This window comes from Aspergillus niger, assembly GCF_000002855.4.
Source record: "Aspergillus niger supercontig An12".
Taxonomy (NCBI): Eukaryota; Fungi; Ascomycota; class Eurotiomycetes; order Eurotiales; family Aspergillaceae; genus Aspergillus; species Aspergillus niger.
In genome coordinates, this window is record NT_166527.1 from 1052975 (window position 1) to 1070875 (window position 17901).

The window sequence follows — 17901 nt, forward strand, 5'->3', positions numbered from 1 at the left end:
GTTGGATTAAGGACTGTAAGGACTGGAATATTTCCCGATAATGCGCAATGTCTGTAATAGCTGCTGCAAGTCCCAGCCACGAGAGGAATGAGGTTAACCATACCAGCAGCCGAATGCGGGCCTTATATGCTGCCTCGCTTTCCTTAGAGGCAACCCCATCTTTGTCATGATACATGGCAGTCGCTTTGCGGCACAGCTAGGGCCGCGCTCATCTAGTTGGACGACTCGAGAAGGTAAAAGTCGGTAAGTTCACGATGGAGGGGTGGAGGAGGTGGTTTCTGGAGCGCTGGATGTCGAGTGCTTATCAGCTCAGGCTGTGTGGGAAGAGGATCGATGGTGCCATCAGGCTCTTACCCGGTTGGGCTAAATCGTAAGCATATTGCCTATTAATCACACCCAGTCATCACTGGCTGGGCACTTCGATCACCAAAATAAGCACTAATACTGGCACCCGCTAGGAATAGTGTCGGTTGTTAAGATTCCATACACGAGGCCTTTTACTCCTGCAGCAGGTGTATAGCGCCAAATAAAGAACCATAAGACAGGAAATAACAAATAAAAATGTTGGAAAGCAAAAGTTGAGACTTAATCTAGGTTTCCAGGTATACCATTAATAACATAATACCGAGTAAAGGGGACAAGCCTGTTTATTCATACCCTGTATATCATTGTCATCATCATACGCCTCCTTCTGAGGTAGAGGTATATTATACCTTCAAATAGCAATCTCAGAGGACATCAAGCTCAAGGACCAGATTGCGAAGTCATTCCACCATGACTCCTCTCGACTCTTTTGTCAGGTGACGGTTTGTCTGTTCGGATTATCTCTCCTCTGCTCCATCCCAACTGGAAATAACTACAAACTGACCCGGAATTACTATAGTAGCGAGCCGGTACAACAATTGCAGCACATCCGGAGAGCCTGTATGGGTCATCCCGTCCGCAGCCCATTATATCCCAGAGAACTTGCACATTGAGTTGATTTCTGGTTGGCGGATGTTGTCGAGAATCTCGGATATGGTTTTGATGGTCCGTCTCCGGGTGATTTTAGTGATTCTTGAGTCAAGATAGACTGAAGTCGAGGTTCAATGAATAGACGGTTACAAGTCAAAACAGGCAGCCTAGCATTTCTGTCTCTATCGAGAAGTCTGCCTTGTTGGAAATGTGTTGTTTTGGCGCTTGACTGTGTTCACATTCTCTTACTTCATTGATTTCGAAATAGGCTACTTCGGAGTTTGACAGCATGGCGCTGCGATCCCTTGAACCGCCAACTGGTCAATAGAGGTGCTTGTTGGATGTGCCACTCCTACAGCTACCGAGAGCCGCCTTTCACCCCAGTCCAATATTCATGCATATTTCTGATTTACTGTGGCTCGCCTTACATGAAATGGTGACCTGGTTGTCCCTTTCCGATTGGACGGATGCCCGTTGTCGGCTCGCGCGCCTTTGACGTATCTTGAATTCCTCGTCGGGGCGTCCGACAGCCAGGACGGTCCGATCCTCCGCTTACACGTTTTGTCGACAGGGATGAACCGAAAAATATAAAGGAGGACTACTTCTATAACACAGCTCCATCTCTTCGCAACATCGACCGTTTGAAATTACTTGGGTCGAATAATAAGGAAGGATGGTTGATACAGTGGTTAACATGGAGGGCGCCGCTGCACTGATAAGGGCGCTGCCCAGCAGCTACGCTCTCATAGGCCTAGCTGCCATTGTCCTCTACTGTCTGTACCAAGTAAGTTCGGGTTTCCTGGTGTATTTTCCCCTGCTAACTTTTACCCCACTGACAGGCAACGATGGTGACGGACATTCCGCGCATCAAAGGCTTGCCCGAAATCCCAGGCGCCGTTCCAATATTCGGTCATCTTCGAAAATTAGGTGACGATCACGCAAGTGTATGTGAGCGCTGGTGGCGACAGTACGGTCATTCAGTCTTCCAGATCAAGCTCGGTAATACGCGGGCGGTCGTTTTCAACTCCTTCGAAGACTGCCGCACGGTGTTACTGGGTCATCAAAATGCAATCATCGATCGGCCGAAGCTGTATACATTTCACGGAGTTATCAGCAGTACCCAAGGCTTCACCATCGGCTCATCCCCTTGGGACGATTCCTGCAAGAGGAAGCGCAAGGCAGCAGGGACGGCACTGGGTAGGCCAGCTTTGAGGAATTACCATCCCATGTTCGATTTGGAAAGCTATTGCATTGTTCGAGATCTATTTCGCGACAGTAAGAACGGCCAAGTTGAACTCAATATCCGCCCTTACATCCAAAGATACGCCCTCAATACGACCTTGACCCTTTGCTATGGTATCCGCATGGATGAAGTCTATGATGACCTTCTTCGGGAGATTCTCCATGTGGGATCTGCGATATCTTTGCTACGAAGTGCATCGGAAAATTTGCAGGACTATATTCCTATTTTGCGTTATGCGCCCAACAATGAAAAGACCGCTCGATCGAAGGAGCTTAGGGAGCGTCGAGACGCTTACCTCAATCTTCTCCTGAACAAAGTCCGCGATATGATCAAAAAGGGAACAGATAAGCCATGCATTTCAGCTGCCATCCTTAAAGATGAAGAGACCAAGCTTAGTGGTGTGGAGGTCTCCTCTATCTGTCTTTCGCTGGTCTCCGGCGGGTTTGAAACAATTCCCGGAACTCTTACTTCAGTCATTGGCTCATTGTCCACACCTGAAGGCCAGATCTGGCAAGACAGAGCATATGAAGATATCAAAAGATACTACGCTGATCCAGGGGATGCCTGGCTGTCATCTATTCATGAGGAAAAGGTCCCTTATGTCAATGCCATCGTCAAAGAGGCAGGGCGTTACTATACGGTCAGTTCCATGAGTTTACCCCGGAAAACCGCGACAGAGGTGAACTGGAACGGGGCTATCATTCCCCCAAAGACTATGATCTTGATAAACGCGCAAGCGGGTAATCACGGTAAGCATCAATAAATATCCGCAGTCCGAACAGCCTGCTAACTCGACCGTAGATGTTGACCACTTTGGACCTGATGCAGGAAAGTTCGATCCTGAGCGTTGGCTAAAATCTGTCGATCCCCCCAGTGAGAAGGAGATCCAGGGACTACCCCATCTGAGCTTTGGGGCTGGATCTCGTGCATGTTCGGGGCAAGTTATCGCGATCAGGTTGCTCTACACGGCACTGGTACGCATTCTCTCGTCGTACAAGATTGTGGCCAGTGAAGATCAGCCACCGAACACTGATTACGTCGAGTATAATCAATTCAAAACAGCTCTAGTGGCCATTCCGAGGGATTTCAAGGTCAGACTAATTCCGCGGGATGATGTATTGACTCGACAGTGCTTGGACGCTGCCGAATTGAGGACTAAGGAGCACTACCGGGAGTGATATTCTAGTGAATTTGAGCTTCTGGTATTACCTTGATCGCGTAAAATTACGTTCAACAACTTCTGTTGTAGTTTCAATTCTTCTGGAAATAATGCCGCTCACAAAGCCTGGTTCTGTCACTGGAGCGTCGGCCGATCCGACAAGAAGCTACATAAAGCGGGGAGCGCCCCCTCCCGACATTGCTCTTCCACATCTTCATTAATTATCCCCAAAGCACATTGTTCACACCAAAAATGGGGTCACTATTGACACAAGACATGATGAGCGTCAAGGGACGTGTCGCTCTCGTCACCGGTGGAAGTAGCGGAATAGGACGCATGATCGCACAGGTAAATCAGTCCTGAGACCCAACAAGGTAACACATACTAACAGTAGCCATCGTACCAGGGCCTTGTCACCAACGGTGCCAAAGCCTACATAGTCGCACTGCCAGGTGACCCTATCGATCAAACAGTACAGGACTTGAATGCATGTGGGATTGAATCAGGTGGAAGCGCAGAAGGGTACGTGTCGACAACACCTTTCCAAATCCCCTTATCAATAGGCCACCCAAGTACTCAACTCACAATCAAGCTACGCCTGCGACCTTTCCTCCAAGGACTCCATCTACCAACTTGCCAAGTCAATTTCTCAGAAAGAAACCAAGCTCGACATGCTCATATCCAATGCCGGGATTCGACGGGATCCACCCATCGCATGCAACGTACTCACAGCAACCCTAGCCGAGCTGCAGGAGTCAATGTGGTCCAGCAGAGAATCAGACTGGGCCGATACCTTTCGGATCAATACGACAGCGCACTACTTCCTTAGTGTTGCCTTTCTGCCTCTCCTGGCTGCCGCGGCCGATCAGCAACTAGATGATGGTCGCCGGGGTCAGGATGACGGGAGAGGCGTGGTGGTCATCACCAGCTCTTGTGCAAGTATGCACAATGCGACGAATGTGAACTTGACGAGCTACGCAGCGAGCAAAGCGGCCACAGATCATTTGGTGAAGTTGTTGGCTGCGAAGTTTCACCGGTTTTATGTGCGGGTAGTGGGGATAAATCCTGGATGTGGGTGTTGCTGTCTATTTCCAGATTTTTGCTTCACTTGAGCGACTTGATATGTCTGAGTCTGTACTGACATTGGGGCAGTTGTTCCCTCTAATATGAACCCCGTTGGCGCAGCAGGGAATATGTTCAGCGGCTTATTCGACAAGGTCCCTGCTAAACGAGCCGGGAGGGTTGAAGATCTTGCAGGGGCGGTGTTGTATCTGGTCAGCAGGGCTGGAGTAAGTTGTTCTTGCCATTCTTTCTTTCGAACGCTAATAAATCTATGCAGTCGTATGTGGATGGTATTTCTCTATGCATGGATGGTGGTCGCATCCTGCTGGCTAATGGGCAGGAATAAGGAGCACACAGAACAGTTTCTACCGTCACTTTCAGCAAGGAAAGTGAGGACTAGAAAACGAAATCATACAACTGGAGGTATATATCGGTGGTCACCGAGTATCCCAGATTAGCTTTTACTGCTTCATTTAGTCTATTTATATATCTTAAGATTAATTCAGGAATACTGTCAGTATTTAAACACTTTTTTTTTTTTTTTTTTTTTTTTTTTTTTTTTTTGAAATATATTATATTACCAGGCTGTGCTAACCAGGACAGCTAGATTAATCAAATATAAGATTTAATATTATGCTTTATCTATCAGAAATAGTACCAATCTTACAAATATTCCATCAGGAAATCAAACTTGAAGAATGAGTAGACTTGTATATAGTAGCTTCTCCTCTTTTTTTCCGGAGGGAGAAGACATATGAAGTGGACTTTGCACACTGAAACTTTGTAAATAGCTGTGCCCAATGCATGTCAAATAGAAGGGAATCTAGCGGATGAAATATCTGGCCAATGTGAAAATAATCAAGAGAATCATAAAACATTCAAGCAGGATCCAGAATGACAGTGCATAGCGAAAACTCTCCAGGGATAAGTCACCTCCGAATCGGGGACATATCCGCCTAATATTCGATCGCCGCGTAGGACTGAATCCCATGAGTTTGCATCACATAGGCCTCCAGTTCGTGGGTAGCCCAATCCACATACTCCACGGCCCTTTCGAGGTCTGAATTCCCAGCCGACACAACATCAGAGGAGCTGTACACAGGAACATACTGCTGCCCTCTAGCTTCTTGAAGAAAATGCCGATTTAAGTCCCAATGGACCGTAACGGCCCGTTCCAGTCGTTGTCCCCACCATTCTCCCAGACCCTGACTTCCAATCTCACTTTCAAAGAAATGAAAGCACGCCAAAGTCTCAGCTAGATATTTCTGATGATATGCCAACAAGTACTGTACCTCCCCTTGTCTCAGGCCCTCGATAAAATCGTGGTGTGTGTCTCGCATTAACTGGATCCGCCCGAAAAAGTCCAGGACCGGTTCCCACCCATAGTATCGTCTCACATAGTCGATCATCGTGTCCTCATCGCCTCGTTCCTCAGCTGTCAGGCTGGAATACCACTGCTCCATCTCGAAGCCCCGGGTTTCCATAATCAAGTACATCAGCTTCACTGCCTTGTAGCGGTCTGCGGCGCTGGAGGCTGTGACGGCCATTGCGTTCACTCGGGATATTCGATCCTCCACCATTTGTTTCAAGGTTTGGAGTTCAGCGTACATGTCCTCGGCTCTAGCTTCGATTCCGGCCCGATGGGCGAGTATCTCGCTGATATTATAAATATCTAAATGCGGGTGGAACTCCATGGTGATTGTCTTTTCGGGGAGGTTGATGACGAGGGGAAATGTGAAGATAATGTCATTTAACCTCAGAAGTGGCTCATAGAGGCATATTGTGTAAGAAGAATGGGAAAAAGGAAGGGGTTTGGGGGCGCTCAGGGACATCCGTAGCGCGGCTTCGAACTGCCATCACGACCAATCATGATTCTCTGCGATTAATCAGATGAGGGGTGATCTTTGACAAATGCAGCGGCGCTTACAGAGAGAAAGGACATCTATTGGTCATAATTGTATGGTTTCTTTTTTTTGTTGCGGGACAGATGCCTTTCATAATTGGCGTTCGCTGGCGGAACACGAGCGAATGCAGATGCATGAGACCGATTTAGGGTTTATGAACATTATCCTACACCAGTTGTTCACTTTGACCCAAAATGAGGGTTCTAAATCCAATGTCAAATGCCAATTATCTCAAGGGCCTTGATGAACAAGATTATTGGGCTCGCAATTGTCTTGACTGACGTAGCGGAGGCCCTTTGCTAGCTTTCATATCCAGTTTCTCGTTCTCTCGCACAGCTGCTCTTGTGCACGACGACATCTCTTGGTTAAACGCTTCACAGTTTGTGGTCTAGACTTCGACTCTCGGACGGGTGCGAGGTCTGTCGCCTTTGCAGTCCCCCTCACCGATCGCCTAATTGGAACTTCAGTTGAGCTGGGGTGAGGAAGCTGAGTATTCAAATGACATGGCGAAGTCTTCGTGATGGAGATAGAGTTGGCCTTCAATAGGCGTGGGTCGATATCTCTCTTTCCGGGTTCGACGGAGGAGGCGGGAGTGTCAGATCTCTGACGATTCTCTGCTTTCAAATACATTTCGCTGGAGGAACTGCGATTGCAGCTATTTTGCGAGACCAAAGCGAGATGGCACAATTCAGGGTTGACATCATATGAGCGTGCAGTGGAAGCAATACAAAAGGGGAACCTAAGGTATGGATGGAGAGACGAGTTCTGGGAGTTAAGTTTAGACTTGCTTGATCTGTAGGATGGGTAGACTTATATACCAATGACTGTTTTTTCTTCTGTCTGAAGGAGAAGAGGTATAAAGTAGAATTTATATAGAATTAGCCAGACTACATGATGATAGGCATAGAAGCATGGCTATTCCTTTCGCTATTATATATACTGTATAAAGTAGAGTGGTCAATAACACAGCAGTAGAAGCTGATTAACAAAAGATTATAACAAATACTTTGTCAGAGATGACACGAGTAATAAATAGGAAATCTGACTGTGATCACATCGTACAGTATACTGTGGATGATTTAAATCATGCCTTCTCAGTGCTAAGATATCTATCTCTGTGGGTGCACAACCCAACAAAGCATAGAGTTGCTATTAAAAACGAACAAATTTCCTCTAGTTGTCTCATAGCATATGCATCCGATTGGCCAATTTATTACGGCAGTTCATATAGGGAGAATATAGGTCCTATATTATCTAGACTTCGAGCTTCTGATGTATCACAGATTGTCAAGGTACGGCATTCCTAGCGAATGCAATCGCCACATGTAATGAAGACAGCGAACGTTCTGATACTGAAGTCGCTCAACATCAACGACTTTCCGATCCAAATATTTACCATGCCTTTCCAAACAAATCAAGCACTGGCACCTGGGTCAGAGTAATCTGTCCAACAAGTGGAGCTCTTTTGCCCCTTCCTTAACTTTTGATTGAGGTGGAAATGGGAATATGGAGGAGTGTTCTAAGATCTCACCTAAGTTCGACTTCACTTCATATTGTACCCTGTCAGTACTCTTGATGGAAAACAATTTTGTCTGCCAACTATGTTTAAGTACCATCTTGATTGCAGTCTCCTTCCTGGACATCCACATGAACATAGTGCCATTTCATTCAAGGCGGGGATGGCGGTGAGCCATTGGCTCAGTGGGGTATAAGCAATGCAGGTATCTTGGATATGTGAGATCGGGGGTAAATGATTGGACATCGCGGGTGGCCGGCACAATAACGCGCCATTGTTTCAGCAGATCACCGTTGCTGTGGGGCAGGAGGCCTAGCTTGGTGCGGAGATGTCGCTTGCAGAACATCGAAGCAGGGAGCTGCTTGAGACTTGTGCCACTCCTATGCTGGCACTTTGGTGCATAGGACCGAATATTTCGCTGCCACCAATATTTCCCCTCCCCCAGAGCGGACGACAAGATATTCAGCCCACTGTTACGTCTATGCTAGACCTTTGCTGCATAGCAATGCTAACAACTCTGCTATGCCGATTCTTCCCCCAGGGCCGATAAGCTATTTAGCCGGGCAGCGCAGAATATGGATCTGTGCTTCTGCTTTAGTCCATAAGTCGAGCTATTAAACTGCCGCTCATCACCTATAAATACCCTTTATCTTCCGCTCCCCGCTCAAAGCTTGATTGTGTGCCTTTCCAAACTGACAGATCGATCGCCCATAATGCAGCTATTATCCCTACTTGTCAATCCATTTGCCGCCAGTATACTTTTGCTTCTCAGCACTGGCAGCTATGTTATTTACCAGTGCTTTTTGTGTCCTTTGGCCCGGTTCCCAGGCCCCTTTTTGGCCAAGCTTACCAACTGGCATCGGGCATACCTCACCTACGAGGGGCGGTCCCATCATAGGTACCTTGCGTTTCATCGGAAATATGGTGCGGTGGTGCGCACGGGACCGAACGTGTTGTTAGTTTACCCATCAACGTAACCAAGTTCATGACTGAGGGTATGTCCAGGAGCGTCGCAGATCCGACAGCATTCCGGGAAATATACAGTAAGTTTCTTGATCATGTTCCGATGATTCAAGAAGTCACTAAAAGTCGGTAGAGGCAGGGGGCAAGTTCGCCAAATCCGCGTCGTATAGCGTCCCAAAAGAGTCTCAGGCTTTTGATCTCTTCCGCCAACGAAACGAAAAGATACATGGCGAACAGAGAAAGCTCGTTGCACGTGCTTACTCAATGGATTCCATGGTTCACCTCGAGCCCAATGTCAGCTCTATCCTCACGAGTATGGTGCAAAAGCTGGACACCCTATCCGGTGTTGTCGATCTTGGAGCATTTCTGCAATTGTTCGCATTCGGTAAAGTACATTGTGCAGCTAACTGTGATCTTTACTGACGTATGTTTGTAAGATGTAATCGGTGCAGTCAGCTTCTCACGCCCGTTTGGCTATGTCATTGCCGGTGACGATGATGGCGTATTTTCTCGGCTTAAGCAATCGTTGCGGTCAATGTCCTGGCTCATGAGCGTGCCCTGGTTTTACGATATCCATCAAAGGCTGAAACCGTTTATTGGCAACTGGCTGGCAGTCAATGATCGAAATGGTTACTTTTACCAGTTCGCAACTCAAGAGATTGTCTCGCGGAAAGACCGGGGCGGCGATGATCGAGATATCATAAACCAGCTATTTGCGATTCAGAAGACCAAGCCTCACTTCAGTGACACGGACATGGCATTTATGATGACTGCGAATGTGTTTGCCGGCTCAGATACGACGGCGACGTCGCTCAACGCGATATTCTATCTTCTCCTGAAAAACCCGACCGTCTACCAGCGACTGATGCAGGAGTTAGAAGAGAAGAAATCAAAGGGAGAGTTGAGTGATCTGGTAACTTTCCAGCAAGCAGAATCCTGTCCGTATCTGCAGGCTGTGATGTATGAAGCGCTCCGGCTGTATCCTGCTGCTGGACTTCAGCTGAACCGTGATGTGCCGGAGGGGGGTATGAAGATTGGGAATTACTATGTTCCAGAGGGAGTAAGTTATGTCCCGCCCCTCGTCTCCATGCTCCTCTTGTAACATAAATGTAGACAGTGGTCGGTTCATCTGCGTGGGTCATCCACCGCCTGCCGGAGATCTGGGGTCCTGACTTTGAGGAATTCCGTCCGGAGAGATGGCTGGAAGGGGACGTGGGAAATCTGAGTAAGTAATTCAACCGGCGTGGAGGCAACCGCTCATACTGTTTCAGAACGATTCTATTTTTCATTTGGCGGTGGTTCGCGCACATGCGTTGGGAGGAGTAAGTATTTTCTTTTATTAACTAACTGTTTACTGGTTGTGACAATGCTAACATCTTGTCAGACATAAAGCTGGTTGGAGATGTCAAAGGTATAGCCTGCCCTCTCATACCTTTACTAATGCGAATATACTAACCTCAATTTAGCTCGTCCCTACTCTTCTCATGCGCTACAACATCCAATTGGCACCGGGTGCAAAGGTGACGGATGAGAGCGGGTAAGATATCTAGCCAACCCTTGCGGTAGGGTCTACTAACCTGTCACAGAGGTTTAATCTTTATCCGTGGACTCGAGGTACTCTTAAGTCCGCGACAAAACTCAGTGGCGTGAGACAGCTCCCAGTCAAGAGAGCTTCAGTGGCGGAAAAGGTCTGCATAGAGATCGGCTGCGGTACATGACACACTCATCAGAAAACGTATGACTAGTCCAGAATGAATTTTAGCAACAACAATAGCAGGTACTCATCATCCTATTTGTTCTTTTCTCCACTCTAGCAGCAACAGGAGAATCGGAAGGATCAGCTATCATTAATAATATCATTCCTTACATACCAGAACGATCCAATTAAACAGCACATATTAACCCCGACGGAGAGTCCAAACCGCGAAAACCCGAACCCCGACGGCATCTCATCTTCACGGACATAACCAGCTCCCTTCCAACTAATCACCGAGCCCTAAGCATGCATAGTAGATAGTATACTCCCAAAAAGTCAATTCCTTATGAAAATACTATAAAACCGAACCTTCACCCATCAAACAATCAACCCTTCACCCTCACAGACATCCCAAAACCACACCATCAACCGACCTTCCAGCCCCAAAACCGAACCAAAATGCCCACCAAAACCCTCTTCCTCACCGGCGGCAGCGGCTACGTTGGCAGTGCCCTCATACCCCTCGCCCTGGCCAAAAACTACACCATCCGCGCCCTCTCCCGGACCCCTGAATCAGACACCAAACTCCTCTCCCTCGGCGCCACCCCCGTCCGAGGCGACCTAACCAGCCTCACGACCCTCCACACCGAAAGCGCCTCCGCCTCCGCCGTAATCCACCTCGCGACGGCCTTCGTCTTCGGCCACACCCCCAGCTACTCCTCCATCAAAGACATCGACACCGCCGCCCTCGACGCCATTGTCTCGGGCCTCTCCTCAACCCCCAACCCTGACGGCTCACCCAAACCCCTCGTCACCACCAGCGGCACCCTCGTCGTGCGCCCTAACCCCGACGGATCCGAAACCGACGAGTTCTCCCCATTGGACACACACCCTCTTGTATCCCGGAACGAGATCACGGTGCATGGACTAGCCCTCGGCGAGAAGTCCGGAGGAAAGGTACGGGTAATGGACATCCGCCTCGCGCCGTTTGTGTACGGGCGTGGCGGCAGCGGGATTAGATTGTTTATGCAGATGGCGAAGCATGCGGGGAAGATGGTTACTGTGGGTGGTGGGGTGAATCGTACGACGACGGTGCATGTGGATGATGTGGCGGAGTTGTATTTGCTTGCTCTGGAGAAGGGGGTGCAGGGAGGTGTGTATAATGCGGGTGATAAGACGGGGGTTACGGTTGGGGAGATTTTGAGCGCTGTGGCGGAGATTATGGGTGTGCCGGTGGAGGATTTGGGGATGGAGGAGGCGAGGAAGGGACTGGGGGATGCGGTTGCTGGGTTTTTGGCTGCTGAGAATAGGGCTTCGGGGGGGAGGGCGAGGGGGGAGTTGGGGTGGGAGTGTAGGGGTAAGGGGGTGCTGGAGGATATTAGGGGGGGTTCCTATGTTGGGGTAGTGGGGGAGTTGTAGATGTTATCTGGTTGGTCGTTCGTATATGTCTGCTTCGTGACTTCTGGGGAGTGATTTGATGTAGTAGTGTTTGTTGATTGTTTAGGTAGTGGAATTGATGTGTCTGTTGTGATCTTTGCAATTGGGTAGTCGGTAGTCTGGTCTGTTGATATCATGAATTTAATTTTGCCTTGCATCTATCTATATACCTGCATATAAGTATCACATTTTGGTCTGAAGTTACACAAAATAAATGTAGAAATAATCAATTCTCCGATCAACTTGTATCAGTCGAACTGGATAAGCTTTGCGGGGAAACGGGCCGGTCCGGACATGTCATCCATGATTGCACAACTACAGTAGGTAGATGCTGGGTGACAAGTCGAAGAAATCTATAAATACATCTTTCAATATAGGAAAGAAGAATGACAAAGTGAATCTGTTAGAATATTCGCACATACTTAAACAGATAGCTATGTAGAATCGGCCTTGTAAAATGTGTTTGATAACAGGTCTGATATTGTATGGATCTAGTTGTATGTCATGGAATTTGCCACACCAATCCTATTAATGCAGAGAGGTACGTATCTACCTGGGGTTGTAGCTCAGTGGTAGAGCGCTCGCTTCGCATCCTTAAATGGGAAATGCGAGAGGTCAAGGGTTCGATCCCCTTCAACTCCAACTCTTCTTTTTATTTTTTGCGCCTTCAATGTACGGATTCTGTGGATATCGATGTGATAGATAGAGGCAACAATCAATGTTTGAACATGTGCACTATCACCAGATAGAGATGAGAAAGGAAGGAGTATAATATCTGTGGTCTATTTGCATGGGTTTTCAACTGCACGTATTTTGTTAGTATCAAACTGCCTTTTCTGTTTCGCTCCAACGGAACAGCAGATCTAATCACTCGCATTATCCCATAACCCATAGCACTGGAGATTACAGATAATCAAGTTATCAGTCTCCCTTTTCTATCGAGTATGCTATTCCGTCACTTGCGCAAGGACCCCTTCAACCATTCCAGCAACGCTCTATACTGGTCCGGCGACATCATTCCCGGATTGAAAGGCGAAAGGGCCTCGCAATGGACTTCAAGATGCGCAATACCAATGGTGACTCCAGTATGTTCTGCCTAGAAACACGAAGACGGATCATGAGAAGTGGCACCACATAAAACTTGAAATAACTAACCTTAATCTTCCTAGCAGTCTTTATGATCGAGTCATACAATATCTCATGCCCTCCCACTCCGATAAAGATCTCCTCCACAGGCAAATCCCGCCACCAGCCTCCAGGTGCACCGGCGGGCTGGTTATAACTGTCGGGCTCAGTATCACCAAGAAACATATCAGCCCAATGGATCAGCAACTTGAGTGAGACAAGATCCCTCGAAGCATTTCTCCGGCAGCTGTCGTAATCAGTCCGAGACTCGCCCATCCACGGTGAAAGCAACAATGCCCCAGCAAGGTTCTCAGGCAAGAGTAGGGGAGGAATGTGAGGATGGGGATGCGCAAGATGAGATAGAACAGACAAGATGAGATGTGCGCCCGCAGAATCACCCAGCAGCACAATGTCGGACGGCCGCTTTCCCAGGTCCTCGATGACATATTGGAGGAGTGCGACGGCCTGCTTCATCTGATGGGGATACTGAGCCGTTGGGGTTAGCTCATAAGGGAGGAAGAGCATTCCGGCATCTATTCCTGCTTGCCCCAGACCTTTGAGGATGGAGGTAGAATAGTCGATGTGAGAAGGAAGAGCAGGGAGGCAGTATGCGCCACCTGGCAAATGGAGTAGCAGCCGCTCGGCGTCTGGGTTGCCTAGCCAGAAAGCAGTGGTCCCATCAGGCAGCTTGACTTTCTTCAAGGTCGTGTGTGTGCAACGTGCCCATGTCTCGAGAAGCCGAGCGGAAGTGTCGGGGGAATAGGCATACCTGGAGACCCCTTCATTAGAAGATCTGTCTGGGGTGATATTGCTGCAACCTACCGGAACTGGTCTATCGATACAGTCTCAAAGAAAGTCCGCACGGCCATGGCCATTATGTGCTTCGTGGCTGCTGTACCGCCACGTGGACCTCTGACAGGCGCTTGCAATGCTGTCCATGACGCTGCGATTACTGTTATGTAGGCTGGTAAGTATGGGTGTGAAGCAAGGATACATCATACACACAAGCCTTGCTAATGGCCCAGAGCAGACCTAATATGGCTAGAAGCTCCATGCTTGATAAGATCGATCACTGTTTTTTGGTTATATCTTGAAGAATATATGTCAACTAGTATCTATTTATGACTAGATTACAGTTGCTGCTGCTTAAGTTTTGACCCGCCGATCCCTACATCATAAACAGAGATAGAATTGGTCCAACAATATGGCTGGGCCGTGAGAAAAGCTTAACTGCTTGGCAAAAGGGCAAGAAAGTATCGCAAAGCAGGAAATTCACATCGCATCGCCGGCTTAGTTCTTCTAGATCTGAGCGTATGCTAAGGCCCGGGCGCCACCATCAGTCTTATCGATTTGTCTCTTATTTGCCAGTCCACAGTACCGGTTGGACTGGGATACCTGGTCGAACATCAATTATATCTACTGCGATGGGTGACGTAGTCAGACTTGCTGACAATCGTTACACCAATCCACTATATTTTACAATCCCAGAATACTAGTCTTGCTGTATAGAGATCGAAGACCAGCACAAATGTGATTCTACACTAGATCTCAGTGCTTCTCTGCCCCTGCCCTAAGATCATTCGCCACACTTTATCAAAAATCACCTTATTCAAGCCCCACCAAGGGGGTAAAAGCAGGAATCTGGGCACTGGCACTATAGTACTTAGGCCGCTATTCGGTAGTTTTGTCGTGAGCAGCTTCCTTAGCCAAAACATGGTAACATAACAAAGTCACTTGTTCCAGAGCCAAGCTACCCCGTGGCAATGCTTCTTTTGCGCGTATGCACAAAATCGTGTCAACTTCATTTTCCCGGTTTCTGTATCATACAATTTAACCTCACTCCAACAAGTTGGCCGGATGGTGTAGTTGGTTATCACGTATCGTTAACACCGATAAGGTCCTGGGATCGAGCCCCAGTCTGGTCATACTTTTTGCCGAGCATTGCTTTTTGCACCACGGCTAATTGATCTTTTTCATGCTACTAGGCAGCGTTGCGCCCAATTTCTTTTATTTCTTTCATTTGATATATTGTTTTTATATGTTTGCTAAGCTGGTTGGGATCTCAACTCTTGATTCCCATCCCAATGTTATGTTGATACATGCCCCCAACCCGGTTAAAATACGACTGCATCCCAAATGGAATGGATATACATAACTTCAAACTCCATCCAGGAAGCTACTGAGTAGGTACTAAATGGTCAAATTAAAGGTATTGTGTTTGCCAACTTGCCTTCTTTCTCTACTGCTTGTGTTCCCACGTGCGTGGTTCGGTATGCAAGTCTTTCCGATCGACTGATGGTCCGTCGGGAAGATCTCGGGGAGTTACATGCATGCCAAGCCCTTCTATGCAGCAACTCTAGCAGCCTTGGAGACCTGTGCCGATCATAAAAGAAAAAAAGGGCAATGGTTTGTAGCTGAGCCCGGTTTTGGACAGGACCAGGTTGGAAAAAAGCAAAAAGTAATGACCAGACTGGGGCTCGATCCCAGGACCTTATCGGTGTTAACGATACGTGATAACCAACTACACCATCCGGCCAACTTGATGGAAGAACAGTTCATTTTATGTATTACAAACAAAGGCTGTACTCAAAGAGTGGAAAAAGAATGTTCGTGTGTGCCGTTAAGACATGAGCACTTGAGGCTCGAATACAGTAACGTGAGCAAAGATATGTGGTTAGGACTAGGGTAAATGGTAGTGGTTCGATCCTTCAAAGTAGATCAGACGTGGTCTGTTACAGGGTTACTCCGTGTCCTTGTCTACTCGACTTCAGATGTCATATGAGGTACTGTCTGCATTCACTTTGGATTGGTTCGCATTGGCTCTATTGTAGTTGAATCGAGCCTCCGATGTGTTGTTGAGTGGCTATACAGACCTTTAACCAAATAAACAGAGTCTACAGGGAAAAAAAAAAAAAAGGGAATTTTCTTCACAGTCAGTATAGAAACAGCGGTAGGAGATATAAATAATGTGAGAGCCGATCAAATATATCTTATTTGGTGTATATAAACTAGTAGAATATCGAACACAAGGAGGGAAAGAAAAAAGTATAAGAAAATATATATAAATAATGTAAACAAAGTAAAATAAATAAAGCAAATAGAACAATGTTATATGATCTGGTTATATACTTCTTGAATACTGCTTACTATCAGAAGCAGAGCATCTATACCAGGAGCATGATTCGGTTTTTCTCGTCGCAATGGCCAGTCGGTGCCTTTGGTAGGGCTCTAGTCTGTAAGTCTGGGGTGTCTATGAATGCTAATGCTCAGAATAGAAAGTATGAGTCGACTGCTGCAGTACGACTATGTATCTCCGTATAGTATGAATTTCGTCTTGCCACTCCTTATCGAAGGTAATACGAAGCTCGCAAGCCACACAGTAAATAGAGTTTCTTAGCTATCGGAGTGACTATCTAGCCGGCCCCGACTGTCTGTCTCCACTGCTGTCTGGAAGTGGCAATCCCGAAATCCAAAAATGACAATGAGAGGGGTCGACCCACTAGAGCCATGGTTTATATGCCATAACCTCTAAAGGCGATTGCAAATGGTGGTATTAAGGATGGGAGAAATCGTCTTCCCTGTGGTTCGACTGGCATTCTTTTTCGCTTGTCATGCTACAGGATCAAAAGTCTAAGCAAGTTATACCCCTTATTCCATTCACATCGTCATGACAGGCAACGTTTCAATGGTAACAGGCGCGAGCGGCTTCATCGCCAGCCACGTTGTTCAACAACTTCTTGAAAATGGCGACCAGGTCCACGCAACCGTTCGCAGTACTAAGAATAAAAAGAAAATCGGACACCTCCTCGACATGCAAGAGCGATGGCCAGGCAAGCTGCATTTATTCGAAGCAGATTTGCTTGTCGCTGGCTCATTTGAAGCCCCAATGAAAGGCTGTTCGGTGGTGTATCATATCGCTTCGCCGTTTTTCATCGAGAACAAGATTCGCGACGGCCAGAAAGAGGTTGTTGAGCCGGCTCTGAAAGGAACGCAGCATGTGCTTGATGCAGTCGACAAATGCGAGTCCGTCAATCTGGTGGTCTTGACCTCGTCTGTCGCGGCCATCTTCGGTGATAATGCCGATGTGCTAGGAATGAAGAATAAGACGCTCTCCGCGGACTATTTTAACACGACGAGCTCGGTCACCCACAACTCCTATTCCTATTCAAAAGTGGTCGCTGAAAAAGAGGCCTGGAAATTGTACGAAGCCCAGCCAACGCCCCGGCGCTGGAAGCTAGTCACCATAAACCCGGGGCTGGTCCTGGGACCATCCTTATCCCCCACCTCCGAGTCCGGCAGTGCTGGCTTTACTGGATCAGCTCTTACGCGGACAGCTCTTTCTGGGTGTGCCTGATTTGTGGTTCGCAATTGCGGATGTACGAGACGTCGCAACTGCGCATATTCGAGCGGCCCGGAATCCAAATTCTCATGGCCGCTATATTCTGGCCGACAAGACAACACATGGTTTTGTTGAGCTCGCTCGCATCATTCGGTCATTTACACAGTCTTTTACGATCCCGAAGAATACAATCCCGAATGCCTTAGTACGCATGTCTGGGCCAGTACTTGGATTCAGCCAGAAGTGGCTGCGACTCAACCTTGGGATTTCCTTCAACATTGATAATCGTCCCAGTGTGAATGATTTGGATATTGTGTATAGACCACTAGAGGAGACATTGTTGGATCATTATCGGTCCTGGAAAAGTGCCCAGACAGCGTCGCTTTAATTTTTTGGTCAGCTAATATCGAGAACTACTTGCTTCTCATTACAAACTGTGAAGGCGCGAATCCATTTCCCATGGGCTTTTCTTTCTATTTTTTCTCGTTGAGGTTGACTTCGGC

General features: G+C 47.6%; 9 protein-coding genes and 3 non-coding genes across 12 annotated transcripts; 8 read left to right on the plus strand and 4 right to left on the minus strand.

Annotated features, from left to right (window-relative positions):
• Positions 1–254: 254 nt before the first annotated feature.
• An12g04200 (hypothetical protein) lies at positions 255–477 on the plus strand (the record flags this gene model as incomplete). Its single annotated transcript, XM_059750839.1, has 2 exons — positions 255–370; positions 459–477. 2 exons carry the CDS (start codon positions 255–257, stop codon positions 475–477), a joined length of 135 nt encoding a protein of 44 aa, XP_059604436.1.
• A 1171-nt stretch (positions 478–1648) lies between these two features.
• An12g04210 (uncharacterized protein) lies at positions 1649–3375 on the plus strand (the record flags this gene model as incomplete). The annotated part of the gene is made up of 3 exons (XM_001395458.1): positions 1649–1738; positions 1794–2946; positions 2999–3375. 3 exons carry the CDS (start codon positions 1649–1651, stop codon positions 3373–3375), a joined length of 1620 nt encoding a protein of 539 aa, XP_001395495.1.
• Positions 3376–3608: 233 nt separating this feature from the next.
• Positions 3609–4764, plus strand: An12g04220 (uncharacterized protein; the record flags this gene model as incomplete). Its single annotated transcript, XM_001395459.1, has 5 exons — positions 3609–3704; positions 3763–3878; positions 3949–4427; positions 4509–4645; positions 4696–4764. The coding sequence occupies 5 exons, from the start codon at positions 3609–3611 to the stop codon at positions 4762–4764; spliced, it is 897 nt and encodes a 298-aa protein (XP_001395496.1).
• Positions 4765–5374: 610 nt separating this feature from the next.
• On the minus strand, positions 5375–6112 carry An12g04230 (hypothetical protein; the record flags this gene model as incomplete). Its single annotated transcript, XM_059750840.1, has 1 exon — positions 5375–6112. One exon carries the CDS (start codon positions 6110–6112, stop codon positions 5375–5377), a length of 738 nt encoding a protein of 245 aa, XP_059604437.1.
• A 376-nt stretch (positions 6113–6488) lies between these two features.
• On the minus strand, positions 6489–6952 carry An12g04240 (hypothetical protein; the record flags this gene model as incomplete). Its single annotated transcript, XM_059750841.1, has 2 exons — positions 6489–6525; positions 6657–6952. 2 exons carry the CDS (start codon positions 6950–6952, stop codon positions 6489–6491), a joined length of 333 nt encoding a protein of 110 aa, XP_059604438.1.
• Positions 6953–8551: 1599 nt separating this feature from the next.
• On the plus strand, positions 8552–10332 carry An12g04250 (uncharacterized protein; the record flags this gene model as incomplete). The annotated part of the gene is given in 7 exon segments (XM_059750842.1): positions 8552–8833; positions 8941–9186; positions 9239–9865; positions 9919–10026; positions 10073–10123; positions 10186–10212; positions 10268–10332. Coding segments are annotated over 7 exon segments (1406 nt in total), but the record flags the coding sequence as incomplete, so codon positions are not given.
• Positions 10333–10956: 624 nt separating this feature from the next.
• Positions 10957–11916, plus strand: An12g04260 (uncharacterized protein; the record flags this gene model as incomplete). The annotated part of the gene is made up of 1 exon (XM_001395463.1): positions 10957–11916. The coding sequence occupies one exon, from the start codon at positions 10957–10959 to the stop codon at positions 11914–11916; it is 960 nt and encodes a 319-aa protein (XP_001395500.1).
• Positions 11917–12489: 573 nt separating this feature from the next.
• tRNA-Ala (CGC) lies at positions 12490–12576 on the plus strand. The gene has a single exon. It is a non-coding gene; the product is annotated as a tRNA-Ala (tRNA).
• Positions 12577–12797: 221 nt separating this feature from the next.
• On the minus strand, positions 12798–14113 carry An12g04280 (uncharacterized protein; the record flags this gene model as incomplete). The annotated part of the gene is made up of 4 exons (XM_059750843.1): positions 12798–12830; positions 13090–13828; positions 13882–14002; positions 14065–14113. 4 exons carry the CDS (start codon positions 14111–14113, stop codon positions 12798–12800), a joined length of 942 nt encoding a protein of 313 aa, XP_059604440.1.
• Positions 14114–14910: 797 nt separating this feature from the next.
• tRNA-Val (AAC) lies at positions 14911–14984 on the plus strand. The gene has a single exon. It is a non-coding gene; the product is annotated as a tRNA-Val (tRNA).
• Positions 14985–15521: 537 nt separating this feature from the next.
• On the minus strand, positions 15522–15595 carry tRNA-Val (AAC). Its single transcript has one exon. It is a non-coding gene; the product is annotated as a tRNA-Val (tRNA).
• A 1132-nt stretch (positions 15596–16727) lies between these two features.
• On the plus strand, positions 16728–17786 carry An12g04310 (uncharacterized protein; the record flags this gene model as incomplete). The annotated part of the gene is given in 1 exon segment (XM_001395465.3): positions 16728–17786. A coding segment is annotated over 1 exon segment (1059 nt), but the record flags the coding sequence as incomplete, so codon positions are not given.
• Positions 17787–17901: the final 115 nt, after the last annotated feature.